Source organism: Acanthopagrus latus, chromosome 10 (genome assembly GCF_904848185.1).
Source record: "Acanthopagrus latus isolate v.2019 chromosome 10, fAcaLat1.1, whole genome shotgun sequence".
In the NCBI taxonomy this organism is placed as follows: domain Eukaryota; kingdom Metazoa; phylum Chordata; class Actinopteri; order Spariformes; family Sparidae; genus Acanthopagrus; species Acanthopagrus latus.
The window spans coordinates 21,095,866-21,108,080 of record NC_051048.1 but is presented as its reverse complement, the minus strand read 5'-3'; the positions used below and the strand labels follow the sequence as shown (position 1 = coordinate 21,108,080).

Sequence of the window (12,215 nt, the reverse complement as noted above, 5' to 3'; positions counted from 1 at the left end):
TTTATATGCTGTCAACGCAGGCTGCATCTGAAAACTGCTCAGTGAGAATCAGTTTTTACACCTGCAGGAACTGATCTGTGGGCAGCAGAACAGCCAGAAAGTCTAAAAGATGCCAAAACTTCAAAAGTTTTTTTGACGCATGAAAATAAAGTGAAAGTGATCACAGAAGATTCTGGCAGCTGTGCCAGGCTCTCAGGTACAACGTTTGGTTTCCTATGAGTTTCATACAGAGCGGTGATGTCAGCTCTTTTCTTTTTTGACATCATATTGTGGTTGTGCCTCTTGGATTTATTGCTTTGGTTCACCATCACTGCTCCCATTAGCATCATTTTCTATAGCAGCAGGCAGCTTTTTCCAAAAGGATGCAGGATCCTCTGCACATTACATCCTCAATAGGACACCAGTTAGCAACAAGCTAGTAAAAGAAAGTCTTGGATTCTTGAACAAGACAAACATAATATGTGTCCCGTGGGTGATATTTCCTTGTTGAGCTACTAGTGATGATTCTGTATTTGATATTGACAGGTCTGGGGAACAGCAGGGTGGTGGCGGCCGTGTGTGAGTGCTGCTTTTCCATAGAGATCTGGGATCTGCTCGATGGGCTTCGACAGGCCGAGCTGAAACGCCATCCAGTAAATTTTCTGCTTGAGGGATGGAAAGAGAAAAGAAGACTTGATGGAGTGACAGTCTGAAAATGAGAGGGGTTTAAAGAGAGAAATTGTAGATGAAATGGAAGTGTGTTCGGCTCGAATGAGTCACGACGCTCTGCACTCGATCTTTTTCCACTCCGTCTTCGCTGCTCTTGTTTGGGACGTCTCTCAGTATCTGTCTCTCAGTCACTCCCATGTCTTTGCTGCTCACACTGTGTTAACAAAGACTACTAAAGACAGCCAAATTAAAACACGATTAGTTTTTGATATATCCCTTGAACTCCACACGCTCTGATGGATAAGTGTCGTCTTTGGCTTGCATCTTCTCAGCTGATTACAGAAGCACATGTGTGAGGAATGCTTGATTGTGGAGCCGCGCCGCGACAGGCTGACGGATCGTTTCCTCTCTCTAAATGTGGGCGCTGCACGACAAAGCCCGGTCGATGTGCTGAAGTGTGGCTGCTTGAAAGAGCTGTCAGCGCTCCCAGCACCGTGGCAAGTAATGGACAGAGGGGTGTAATGAATGAGAACGTACACTTATGTCGCCGATATGGAATCAAATAAGGGTCAGTAAGATTTGGTGCTTGTGAAACGAAGTTTGGAATTCATTTCAGAGCCTGCGGTCGGATATCAAGCTTCTAAAACCATCTTCACTGACTGTTTAGTTTTTTGTGTGTGTGCCTAAACAAACTAAACAATCTTTGTTTTGTGTTTGGCGGACCCTGCCACCTTTTCTAGCTTCAAACAGTGTTCATTATTGTGTTGGGCTCTGATCGAGACGATTGGCTGTGTTGGAGTAGAAAAAATAAGGTCCGAGCCAGTTTTCTCAGACGATGAACCGGTGAGTTTGATGTGAGAACAATAATAATCCTAAAAGCCAACATGTTTCAGCCTTCATCAGGAAATGAATGATTGCACGAGAAGTGTTTTGCTGAAAACTTAATTCCACAAGTGTAAAAGACTCAGTGAATTTCTGCGTTTCTCAGAGGGAATTGGAACAATGTGCTCGGAGGTGTCATCCATTTTCCTTTAATCGTTTCCATATTTGTAGGTCATGCGCAGGTCATAACAAGGAACTGCAGCACACGCGGCCCTTTGCTCTGCTCGCTATTGCATCATTATTTAACCAAGTGAAAAATGTCAGATTTCAGAGGACGCTCCACGGGTTAATGCCTCCTCTGACCACCTTTATCATATTACTATCACTTTCTCTGATCGTCTCCGAGCCAAAGACAACACACGATACATTTTCTGCAATGGAAAACACATGTTACTGATGTGACTCAATTTGGGGGTTAAAAACCGAAACCTTAGCCGTGCGTAGCGCACGCTGTACGGGAGATCAGACACGTCTGTTTGTGGCTTGAAAAGCTTCGACTCGCTCGGAGTGCAAATACTCCGCACTCGCACATCATGAATTATAAGCTGCTGAGACAAACCAGGTGCCGTTTTATTTGGAGTTGCTGCGTTTGTGTCTGAGGTCCAGAGGATTGCTTCTGAACTGTTGTGTCTCGTTTTGCAATTATGGAAGAGGTTAACAAGAGAGCCTGTTTCATGTCTGCAGCTCACAAACCTGTGTTCCAGCTTTGAACCTCACTCCTCTCGACTCTTATGTCATGGATGTTGTAATTAGTCAGGATGTTGGTTCTGTGTCTCTCGGCGTTGTGATATTAACCGTTTGCTTCAAGCAGATAATTGACAGATTTTCCATGTTTCTGAATATTGATCTGAGCTTTCCATTTGGTGCACATGCTAATATCCTTTCCTTCTTCTCCCTTCTGCTATCCTGACATGACCTTGGATCCTAATGGAGCCCTTTGACGCCAAGAATCTTTGGTTTCACAGGGTTTGATTATACCGCAAGTGGCTGCTATAAATTTTCATCTTAACACATGATTTCCAAGCTGCTCGGGGGCTCGTACTCATCAACAGTCAAAGAAAAGTTCTAACTACTGTGGAGCCAAGCAAACTTGGACCTCTTCTTAGGCTTCTCAAAGATTTTTAAGCTTAAATTATCATTTTTTTTTAACAAAGAAAGACGTAAGTTAACGTTCAGATTAAGGAGCCAGAGAGCTGCTTTATGATGCATGTGTCAAAAAATCTTTTCTGGCCCCGAATAAAGCTGCATGTACATGATGGCATTTAATGGCTATGTTGCATTGTGGGTAATGTAGGCACCAGGTTTTAAAAATGAAGAAGATTGCAGGGAATGAAGAAGGTGATTTCTCTGGCTCTGATGTATTAATTTTGTTTTTAAATTAGTCCATAAGTGTTGAAGAGGTCCAATTCTCGACCAAGACTGCTTTTCAAAAGCTGCCGCATACATCACCCACAATGCAACATAGCCACTGAGTGACATCACTGTAGGCAATCAATGAAATTGCATGCAGTTTCCTCTGGAGCCACAAAAGGCTTTAAACTACACTTAAAATTGGTGGATTTACCCTTTAAGAGACCGAAGCTGGCTGAACTATTCAATCGTGACCCCGCCTCTTGAAGTTTTAGTCGCTGTGAAAATCAGCAGACGCCCGATTCCTCAATGTCTTGTACTGCGAGTACGTTAGTACAACATCCTGAGTGTGAAATGATCCCCAGATGTATTTGTTTGATCTGGAAACGCGCCTAACAATAAATGAAGCGCTCTTAAGACGAGCACCCTCTTCTCTCTAGTGTCAGATGAAACAGAGCATGTTATTAATTACTGTGGATTACTGATACAGTAATTACAGTTCACAGGTTTTAACTGCCGCTGTCGCTGACTTGCAGCATTATGTCACCTGATAGAAGCGCCTTTATGAGGGAGCGGTTCTCCATCTAACATCAAACATTACCTCTCATCCCCCAAAGCAGTCCGTGAGCGTGCATGTTACTTTCCAGTAATGTATTTTGAAATGCAACGAGGAAACCAAAACAAATGAGTCACTCAGACAGGAAAGAGATGTGACAAGGCCAGGATGTGTGATGAATGTGAGCCTCTCCAGACGGAGCGCTGATCTGTCCTCTGGTCAGCTTCACAGGACGAGCAGAGAGAGGATGTACAGACGTGTTGTTCACCCGGGGAAGTTATGTTCTTACTTTTAGACTGTACACTTCATATTTCTTTGCTGTTCTGGTTGAGGGCAACAGTGGCACACGGGGACGTTGGTCGGGAGTTTGTTCCACCACTGAGGCACCAGAACAGAGAAAATTTGTGACTTCACTGTGCGAGTTTTGTTTGCTCTCAGCGATGGCAGAACCAGTCGGCCAGCTGATGTAGCCGAGCGAAGTGTTCGTGCTGTAGCGTGTGGTCTGACCAGTGTCTGGAGGTAGACGGGTTCAGTTCTGTTGACGGCCCTGAAGGCCAGAAACATCATCTTGAATCAGATGCGGGCCGCAACAAGAAGCCAGTGAAGGTCAGGGAGGAATTTGGATAGATAGAAAATGAAGCGTGCTGCAGCGTTCTTTATACACTGCAATGGGAGAAAAGAGAGGAACAGTTGGGTGTCATCTGCATATACCAACAAAATATATGTCCTCATTAGCTGCTGCCTGACTTTCTTTTACTAGCTTGTTGCTAACTGGTGTCCTATTGAGGATGTAATGTGCAGAGGATCCTGCATCCTTTTGGAAAAAGCTGCCTGCTGCTATAGAAAATGATGCTAATGGGAGCAGTGATGGTGAACCAAAGCAATAAAGCTGTAGCGCAAAAAAGTTTAAAGACATTAAAATTCTGCACATGGCAGAGAAAACTGAGCGGTCTGGTGATCATTCTTCGTGGGTTCATCATGGAGTTGGTCATGTCCTCCATCATTAATACATTAATAGAAGTTTTATTGATTTATTTTTTCATAAAATAAAGTGCAGTGTCAGAAAATGTGTGTAAACTTTTCTGAAAAGCTATTATATCCAGATGATATGGCACCACGGTCTCTATGTTGGAACACAGGGGATCAGTTAAGCTTGATGCTGGTCAGGAGTCCATAAAATAAACCGTGGTGCTTAGTGTCTGCCCAGATCTGGATGCAGGTCCCACGCTCCCCGTTTCCTTCCAGCCCACCTTGGCGGGCCAGTTTAGCCGACTCCAGCGGCTTTACACTGCTAATTTATATCCATCCCCTCCTGTCATACCCTCTTTAAAACGCCACAGTGGCAGTGGTTGGGTTAAGGAGAGAGGCATTCTGGGGGAAGGGGGAGTGTTGGTGTAGTGGGACCCTGGTGGAGTTAGCCTGTGCTATCACCAGAGAGCTGCTGAAACACATGAGCTCTCCTGGATGTGCTAATGGGAAAAAGCTTGGTGCGCAGAACGTATGAACGCAGTCTCAGGAAGCAGTAAATGTCAGTGCTGATTCTTAATTACGTGCCCGGTTCCTCCTCGGCACCGTGGGCCACCTGTGGAGTTTTAGAGGCTCGCTCAGAAGGGATCAGATTGTGGTTACTGGCTTATTCAAATGTCACTATAAAGAGTACACTTAATTATTATAAAATACTGTGTCTTGAGTACATTTTTAAACCTCCAGATGTGTCCTTGCTCATATTAATCTCTTCCTTATCATAAGTCATTTTTATATTGGTTTGCCAGGAGAATATCTCAACAACAGCTCAGCATGTGGCCATGAAGTTTTGTTCCCACGTTCATTAACGTTAGTCAGGATGAACTGTTGTAACCTTAACAATCCTCTGACCTCTTGTGTAGAAGTGTCATCAGGTCAACCATTCAGTTTGTCTGATGATTTTGGTATTAATTGCATTCCCATCAGCATCAGGTGTGGTTTGTGTTCAGTGCTAATTAGCAAGTGTTAGCATGCTAACATGCTAAACTACAATAAGATGGTGAACGACTCGTGTGTCACTGTGATCCTGTTATTATGCTGATGTTAGCATTTAGCACCACTCTGCTGAAAAGTGCAATATACAAGACAGATATAAATATCTGCTGACGTTAGCATGCTAACCAGCTAGCCCCTGCACATCCTGTCTTCTAATACTTTTAGCTAATTGCCTGAGGAGGTGATAGTCTCATATTATAGTTTGCTGTGTTTCACAAGCTGCAGAAACGTTACTTGTGTTGTAAACACCAACAAGCTCCAAACACTCAGTCCAGGCTGGCTGACTCGGCCAATATGGCCACTAACTGGGCGGCTAATCAAGCTACTTAGCTACGGCAGCTAGTAACTACAGCAATAGAAAGCTACAGAGTATGAGCAGCAGTTAGTGGTTACCTTGGTGATATGCTGCCCCCTGTTTGTTTGGTGGGACCTTCGACCTATGGTTAAGTCCTACATATTGCAGCTTTAAGTACCGTGTAGACTCAAAGAGCCGGCAGCGCGGCTGTGGAGTCTTGATAAGTCAGCAGATAGGTCTTAGTTCAAACAAACCTCCTCTTCAAATGGTAATCTGATTATAGTTTCATTTAATTGATTTACAATACGCTGACTCCATTCTTAACCTTTGTCCTTTTCATGAAGCAGATGTAAAAACAATTCACCATTTTAAATGTTGAATCTACCGTTGTGCAGCCATCCATCACAACCTCACCTGTTGTTCCGGGCCCATGCAAGCTGACAAGGCCTTATTATGCAGCTGCTGCTCTGAGAAACAAATCATTTTATTTTCATTCATGCTGTAAAAAGTACTGGGACCAATATCCAGGCAGAACAAATGTCTTCCTCTGCAGAGCTGCAGGGAGTTCCAGTCAGAAGGTCTGCTGGACCGTGTGCCAGCAGAGATGGGTCCGTTCGAGGCCAAATTGGCGTTCGTCTTTCCCCTGTGCACATTTTTTATCCCTAAAATGGCCTTGCATGCAGCACTGCTCTTCCTCCTACCTCAGCCATCATACAATATCCCCAGAAGGTGTGTTTATGGCTGCGTAAATCTGTCGTCTTCAGATTACCACCAAATACTGAAACCAAATATTGCTTGTATCACATGTAGACCCCAACAGTTCAATTGACCTTCTGTTATATCAAGTATTAGATTATAATAAATAATTGTGATCAGGTAGTTCATAAAAGGTAAAAGGAAGAAAATTATGACGCTGAAATCAAAGACGAGGAGGAAGAAAAGAAAATGTTAGGGAGGATTTTGAAGCTGCTGAATTTGAGCGACTGTTCTACAGTTTTGCCTCCCATCTGGCCTGAGTTGGATTTAGCTGATTCTCTGGGAATTACAGCTTTATTTTAATCCTACAGGTTTTTTTGTTTTTTTGTTTTTTTGATTGGGGGGGTGGGCGGGGGGGGACAGGGAAGTGTGGTTAATTTTCAGCTGCAGGTCGTAAAACCCCTGTCCTGGTAAAACATTTTACACTGCGGCCCAGAAAGCTTTTTAAACAATGACTTTGGTGTAAATCATGACTGGAGCACATACGTCGTCTGCGGGGGTGGTGGGAGGCGACCATTTATCCCGCCTGAGCCATTTAAGTCTCCTCGTGGGAGTTGAGGTCTCCGGCTCTCGAGTGTTACTTAACGTCAGTCCCCAGTAACTTAAACTTCATTTGTCTCTTTTTCTGGGAACTCGGTGGGCCTGTTAACTCGGGTCGTCACCTCCAGATATGGCAATCTTTTGATTTGACCCTCGAACATGTCAAGGTTGGGATGTTTTCTTTCAGTTTTTCAGCTCACAATGATATCAATATGTCAACAAGTTAAATACAGTCATTTCTGCTTACGAATGGACGAGTGCTGTAAATATAACATATGAAAATACCAGTTATTTTGTTTCACTAGAATTTATTATTTGTATGAAATAGCCTGACGAAAGAAAGATCTGTCAACAAGGCCGTCTTAATTTAGAGCTGCGGTACAACTTCCCACATCATGGTCTTTACTTGGAGGGTTATCTCTCCGTATTTTCCATTTGGACTGAGGAAATCATTAATGTGAGGTATGTCTGCGGGCAAGGCTGTTGAATACACGCTCTCTACATGTTGGACAGCAAAGTGAGTCGTCTCAACAGGAGACTTGGGAACAGTGTTTGAGGAGTCTTGATTTATGTAGCTTATGGTCAGCACAAGAATATAATGTGGTCCGTATAATCAGTTTCCCACTCTATTACTGTGATCTTGGGAAAATGTCAACATCACTGAAGTCTGATTGATCAAGAAACATAGCTGTGATCGATGCACCATATTCTTTTCTTCAGACATCATGCTCAGGGTGGCGAGCTCGAATAATGTTATACTGCTGTAACAAATGTAGAAATCTGACTAATCATCATCAGTTCAGTGTGATTGTGACCTTTTCGGCCGGCCTGTGAACACCTTGGGATCCTCCCGGAGGAGCTAGGAAGTGTCCAGGGAGAGGGCAGCCTGGGCGTTCCTGCTCAGACGGCTGCCCTCGTGACCCGGCCCCGGATAAGTGGAAGAAAATGGATGGATGGATGGATGAATGTGACCTTTTTAATAATAAAACCTATAAAAGACATTTGGGAAAACCCACAGCCGGAAGCAGTCAACTAGCAGTAATCATGCTAGCAGCGGTGCTATCTTGCTGTCTTATTTTGTGTGCACTTATTTTCACCTCCAGAGAAAGTGGTTTAAAATGATCTGGCTAAACTGTAAGCAGTGTTTTCAACCTGCCGGATCGTCTGAATGCTCCTTGCTCTTGCCCTGTTGGTCTCTGGCGAAGTGATTTCTCCGTGTTCACAGGTTCCAGAAATGACTTTGGGGAGTACGATGTTATCATAACCGATTGAAGCGCTGATGAGCGTCAGCCTGCAGACAATCAGTTCCCCTAATCTTGCATGCTTCCCTCATGCAACCTAATACCCGAGCCCGGACCTTGTGTGAAATAACAATGCAGTATAACATTTTTCCCTCAACTCATCGTCTTCGTGGATTATTGTTTGAACTGTGAGGAGACACCTCCAGCGGTGTTGTGGTAGAGATCTGGCTCCAAGTGAGTGTCAGTCAAACACATTAATTTCCTCCTCGGGTGTTTGGTTTTAAACTCTGGGCACATCATCGATGCCACAGTTTATTTTCTGTAGTCGTACATTTGCAAATATGAGAAGGATTTCTTCTGAAAGCAAATATCAGAAGGTTATGGATTAAGGGTGCGAGGGGGTATAATTTCTGTGTAAGCCTGTGAACAGGCACACGTCCACCTCCATCCCTGCTGGCACCGCAGAACACACCGGTCTGAAGTGAATAGTTGAGTTTGTGTGCTTGTGGATGTGCGTTTCAGATAATAACCCAATTCGCAGAATGTACAGACGTTCCCCAGTACCAAATTAAACAAGCCGAGCCTCATACTGTCGGCCGCAAGTTTAAAGGAACAGTTCCCCCAAAAATGAAAATCTCAGTCATTATCTGCTTGCCTGCCGTGTGGATGGAGAGTTTTGTAGAAGTCCACAAAACATTTCTGGAGCTTCACAGCAGATATGTGTTGCAGCATTGTCCTAAACAACCTAAATAAAGAGGGTTTGTTTTAAAAATGTAAAAAAAAAATAAAAATCAGAAGATAACGCACAAGATGGCTGTTAACTGCTTGATTCCAGAAGCCTCATGATTGAAAAGACAATATTGAAACCCTTGATGGGCGGTCAAACCTGTGCACCCACTTCAGACGGGTGCGAGCTAATGCTTTCATGCTACAGTAAAGATTTGGACTAAAGATTTGGGGCTATTCTAATCTGAGGAAGCAGTGTGGATGGATGCCTTTTTTTTCTTTTTTTTTTTTTTTTGCTTCTGAATCTCCAGAAATGTTTCCTGGACTGCGACGAGATAATGACTGACTTTTTTTATTTTTGGGAGAACTGTTCCTTTAAGACCTCAGGATGGATTTGCTGCGAATAAGCCAAGTGTGTGTGTTAGTGTGTGTGTGTGTGTGTGTGTGTGTGTGTGTGTGTGTGTGTGTGTGTGTGTGTGTGTGTGTGTGTGTGTGTGTGTGTGAGTGTCGAGACATCCGCTCCGATGTTGTGATTAGGGTTGCTGCCTATTTGCTCTGGAGTGCAAGGCATTCCTCGCAGCCTTAATTGATAGCAATTATGTGGTTTTTGATTTGGTGTTTGATTGGGAGGCGGATTTGAAGTCTTGATTTGAAGGGCACAGAGTTTTTATTGTCTTTGGAGCGTCTGGGCCGAAGTGCCTGAATGATAGCCTGCTACCTTGTAAGTCACATCGAGGGGCACCAGTGGGTTGGCACTCGCTTTGACTGCTCTATTTCTTTTCTATTTCGGTTTTTGTTTTCGTGTCTTGCAAACGTTGGAACTGGAAAGTTACTCAGTGTTTAGTATATCCCCCTCTGTGCCAAGAGCTGTCCATCTTACTGCTTGTTTTCCTCTATAACCAGAGGAATTGTCCCTCCAGGGGACACCTGGCTTGTTCCCCACCTCCACAGTGCAAATGTTCCCCGGCTTAAACTGCCAGATGTTATGAAAGGCTCCATTGAAGTAGACCTTTAGCTCATAAAGAAATAGAAAAAAAGTCACTTCTCATGGCTGAGAAGTCTATCCTGATAGCTTCAGTGACCAGACTATGTCATCTGATTTCCATGGGGCTCTCACATCAACTGCTTGTAAAGCAAAGAGCAGTCTGGAGCCGGACATGAAGTCATGTGCTACGTGTCTCAGTGCTGTTAAAGGGGCAATGTGCAGAACCTTACCTGAAACTTATCACCAGAACGAAAACACGAAGCAGTCCTGACATTGTGGTGTCTGTGGATTGTGTTGTAGAGACGGCTGATGACATCAGCATGGTAACGAGCTAGCCCCGGCCCGGCCTGGTCAAAAGCTTCTGTTCCAGCAATGTAAACACCGACACTGCCCTGATCTCCGAGCTCCCAGTCTGAGCTGCTAGCCGCCTCTGAATAGCTCAGTGCAGCCACAGTTAGAAGCAGTTAGCGGTAACTCTGGCGACACGCTGCCCCCCTAATTGTTCTGAGTATGAATTTGACAGGTGGCTTATTCTTCCATGTTGCACCTTGGAGATGTATGTTTGTATATCTGTGACACTGTCAAACTCACATCCAGAGCTGCTCAGCCAGCGATAAACATGCTCGCAGATTAGCTTGCTCTGTTTGACAGAGGTTTTTTGACATTTCCAAAACAGAGCACTGGCAGCAGCCGGAGCGAAGCCGTCCAGAGCTGAGGAGAAATGAGAAACAGTGGCGTGTGCGAAGTAAAACGAGAGCGAGGCGAGCGGGGAGGAAAAAAAGGAGGAACATACAGTAAGAGAGAGAAATATGAGATATCGGGCGAAGAAATGGAAAGAATCAAACGGGGAAGAAAATTGGTTTATTGTCTGTCTGCCATTATTCCTTCTCACACACACACGCGCACACACACACACACACACACACACACACTCTCACAGAGACGTGTGAAGCTGTGAAGCTGCAGCTGGCCCGGCTCCTTGTTTGAACTAGCACGTTTGATTGAGGCCCATTTATTGATTGGCCGGTGTGCCAGACCTGAAGGACTCGTGGGGCTCGGATCACCACCCGATTACTCCCCCCTCACACATCTCACACAAAAACACACACACTCCAAGTCCTCCCTCCCTCCCTCCCTCCTTCCCTCCCTCCCTCCTACCCTTCCCTCCCCTCCCCTTCCCCAAGTTACTCCTGGAGGAGGAACGGGAGCGAGTCAGAAGCGAGGAGACGGCAGGCAGACGGGACGCACCGAGTCACCCAGCTCGGAGGGCATCACACACACACAAACACACAGTCAGAGCCGGAGTGGTTGAAAAGGCATGGAGCTTCTGCTGACAGCTCTCCTCATCCTGGTACTGTAACCTTTATTTCCCTCCAGTTTTCTTGCTGGAACTTTGTTTAGTGATAATTTTGTATTTTAATCTTTAAGCTCATCATCACACAGAGTAATGTGTTCAGAAAGACTGTGTTCTGGTGGATGGATTTATGGGTGAAAGTGTGAGTGCATGTGCAGTTTGTTTGTTATGATGGAGTGAGTTTCCTCAGTAGGAATCTGCTCTTCAGATCCTTCAACAGAAGCTCTAACAAGTCACCTCACCTCCTCTGTGTTTCCGATCAAAGTCACAGAAGTAGACTCGTCATGCACGTCCCTGTCACTCCCTGTTACATCACCGTGACCGCCTCGCTCGCGGCACCACGGCGAGTACAGTGCCGTGCAGCGCCGAGCAGACGACAAGGGATTCAGCAGATGTGCAAATATCGTATGTCTTGGCGACTGAAAAGGCCATCGTATGTATATTGACATAGTCTGCAAAAAAAAAGGCACCAGAGTCGGGTTTCTTTCCCCTGTCGAGGAGTTTTCCATCTTGGAGGAAAATGTCCTTAGTCTCAGCTGCTGACAGGTGACTTAAATAGAATCTGTCCATCAGAATAACATATTAGATGGAGATCTCTGCTCTTTTATCATGTGCTCATTTCCTCTCTTGCACTTGATGCGAAAACACGAGATGGGTGACAGGCGAAGGGCCTCCGTGGTCACATGTTCGCTCTGTTTTTCTCATATTTAAAAGGGACAGGGAACAAAAATGTCTGAATGTGCAAGCTGTGTTGTGTAGATGGTAGAGCTGCAGCGATTCAGTGATTAGTTGTGTGATTAATCAGCAGCTGTTTTGATAATCAGTTTGAGTAATAAGTTCATAAGTTCAATAACCTCTTTAAA

The 12,215-nt window shown here is 44.7% G+C and overlaps 1 protein-coding gene across 5 annotated transcripts in view; it reads left to right on the top strand.

The window, feature by feature from the left end:
- The window catches only part of adamtsl3 (ADAMTS-like 3), an 85,943-nt gene that overhangs the window by 44,842 nt on the left and 28,886 nt on the right, over positions 1-12,215 (top strand). The window contains exon 1 of one of the 5 annotated variants that reach the window (XM_037112877.1): positions 11,244-11,349. The exons of the other annotated variants lie outside the window; for them this stretch is intronic. Within the exon in view, the coding sequence (XP_036968772.1) occupies positions 11,317-11,349 (33 nt within the window). The 5' untranslated portion in view covers positions 11,244-11,316. Of the gene's footprint in view, positions 1-11,243; positions 11,350-12,215 lie in introns of those variants that run through there. 5 annotated transcript variants of the gene reach the window in all.